The sequence below is a fragment of the Rhinopithecus bieti genome, unplaced genomic scaffold (assembly GCF_001698545.2).
Source record: "Rhinopithecus bieti isolate Rb0 unplaced genomic scaffold, ASM169854v2 scaffold_53615, whole genome shotgun sequence".
In the NCBI taxonomy this organism is placed as follows: Eukaryota; Metazoa; Chordata; class Mammalia; order Primates; family Cercopithecidae; genus Rhinopithecus; species Rhinopithecus bieti.
Genome location: NW_016820693.1, coordinates 1 through 1,470, shown reverse-complemented (window position 1 = coordinate 1,470; position 1,470 = coordinate 1). Strand labels below are relative to the sequence as shown.

General features: G+C 51.4%; 1 protein-coding gene across 1 annotated transcript in view; it reads left to right on the top strand.

Moving 5' to 3' along the window:
• The window catches only part of LOC108520487 (alcohol dehydrogenase [NADP(+)]-like), a 7,185-nt gene extending 5,873 nt beyond the window's left edge, over positions 1-1,312 (top strand). Inside the window, exons 2-3 of the mRNA XM_017859898.1 lie at positions 299-418; positions 592-1,312. Of these exons, the coding sequence (XP_017715387.1) occupies positions 299-418; positions 592-747 (276 nt within the window). The 3' untranslated portion in view covers positions 748-1,312. The remainder of the gene's footprint in view (positions 1-298; positions 419-591) is intronic.
• Positions 1,313-1,470: the final 158 nt, after the last annotated feature.

The following is a 1,470-nucleotide window of genomic DNA, read 5'->3' as shown; positions in this document are numbered from 1 at the left end:
CTAATTTTGTATTTTTAGTAGAGATGGGGTTTTCACCTTGTTGGCCAGGCTGACCTCCAGCTGGCCAGGCTGGTCTTGAACTCCTGACCTCAGGTGATATGCCCACTTCAGCCTCCCAAAGTGCTGGGATTACAGGCATGAGCCACCGCGCCCAGTTCATCTTCCATCTTTTCACCTCCACTGCATAGATGTGCCTGCTATATTTCTGACTGCCCCTCCCCCAGCATTAACCTTGGGGTGGCGACAGTAGAAGGCTGAAATCAATAGAGCTAAAACCTCTGCTTCTCTCACCTGGCAGGTAAAAGCAGCTGTTAAGTATGCCCTTAGTGTAGGCTACCGCCACATTGATTGTGCTGCTATCTACGGCAATGAGCCTGAGATTGGGGAGGCCCTGAAGGAGGACGTGGGACCAGGCAAGGTAAGGACTGGGGTTGTAAAGAGAGGTGGGGTGAGAGAACTTAGAAGCTGGGGCTGGGGCCCAGCTGGAGGGAATCTGGCATCAGCTTCCTTCCATTCCTCTCCCAGAGTTGAGCGTGGGTGAGACCAGGTGCTTGTGGCTCTTCTCACTGTAGGCCCTTCCCCCCACTCTAGGCGGTGCCTCGGGAGGAGCTGTTTGTGACATCCAAACTGTGGAACACCAAGCACCACCCCGAGGATGTGGAGCCTGCCCTCCGGAAGACTCTGGCTGACCTCCAGCTGGAGTATCTGGACCTGTACCTGATGCACTGGCCTTATGCCTTTGAGTGAGCCTTGCCAGAGCCTCATCTGGGGAATCAGGGGGTTTAGCAGGATGATGTTAGTAACTTATTGTAAGTCATAGCAGCAGAGCAGGATACAAACACTCATTTGCATGGCAAGCTGAGGAGCTTGACCTGGGATCTTAGCCTCTTCTGCTATAGCAGCTTAGCTGTAGCTACAGGAGTTTAACTCTAGAAAAAGGAAGGCAATCTCACATGGTATGTACCCTAGGGTGTGCATCTGTAACCCTCCTGCTCCCTTTATTCATTCAGAAAAGGTGCTGACTTTTCTGTTGAGCCTCTGGGGTTAGAGTAATAAGTATGTCTCAGCAAAAGATGTGAGAAGAGCCCACCATTAGTGCCATGCCCTGTGCTGGAAGAAGGGCGGATAACTCCCTGAGGATGAGTTAAGAAAGACTTCCTAGGGGAGAGGAGATATCTAGGTCTAGGAAGAGGAGGGGGCATAAGCATTCCATGTAAACTTAACACTTGAGTTACGATCTGCAAGGATGAAAAAGCATGACTTTTTTGGCTGGGCACGGTGGCTCACACCTGTAATCCCAGCACTTTGGGAGGCCGAGGCAGGCAGATCATGAGATCAGGAGATTGAGACTATCCTGGCTAACATGGTGAAACCCCGTCTCTACTAAAAATACAAAAAAATTAGCCAGGTGTGGTGGCAGGCGCTTGTAGTCCCAGCTACTCAGGAGGCTGAGGCAGGAGAATGGCGTGA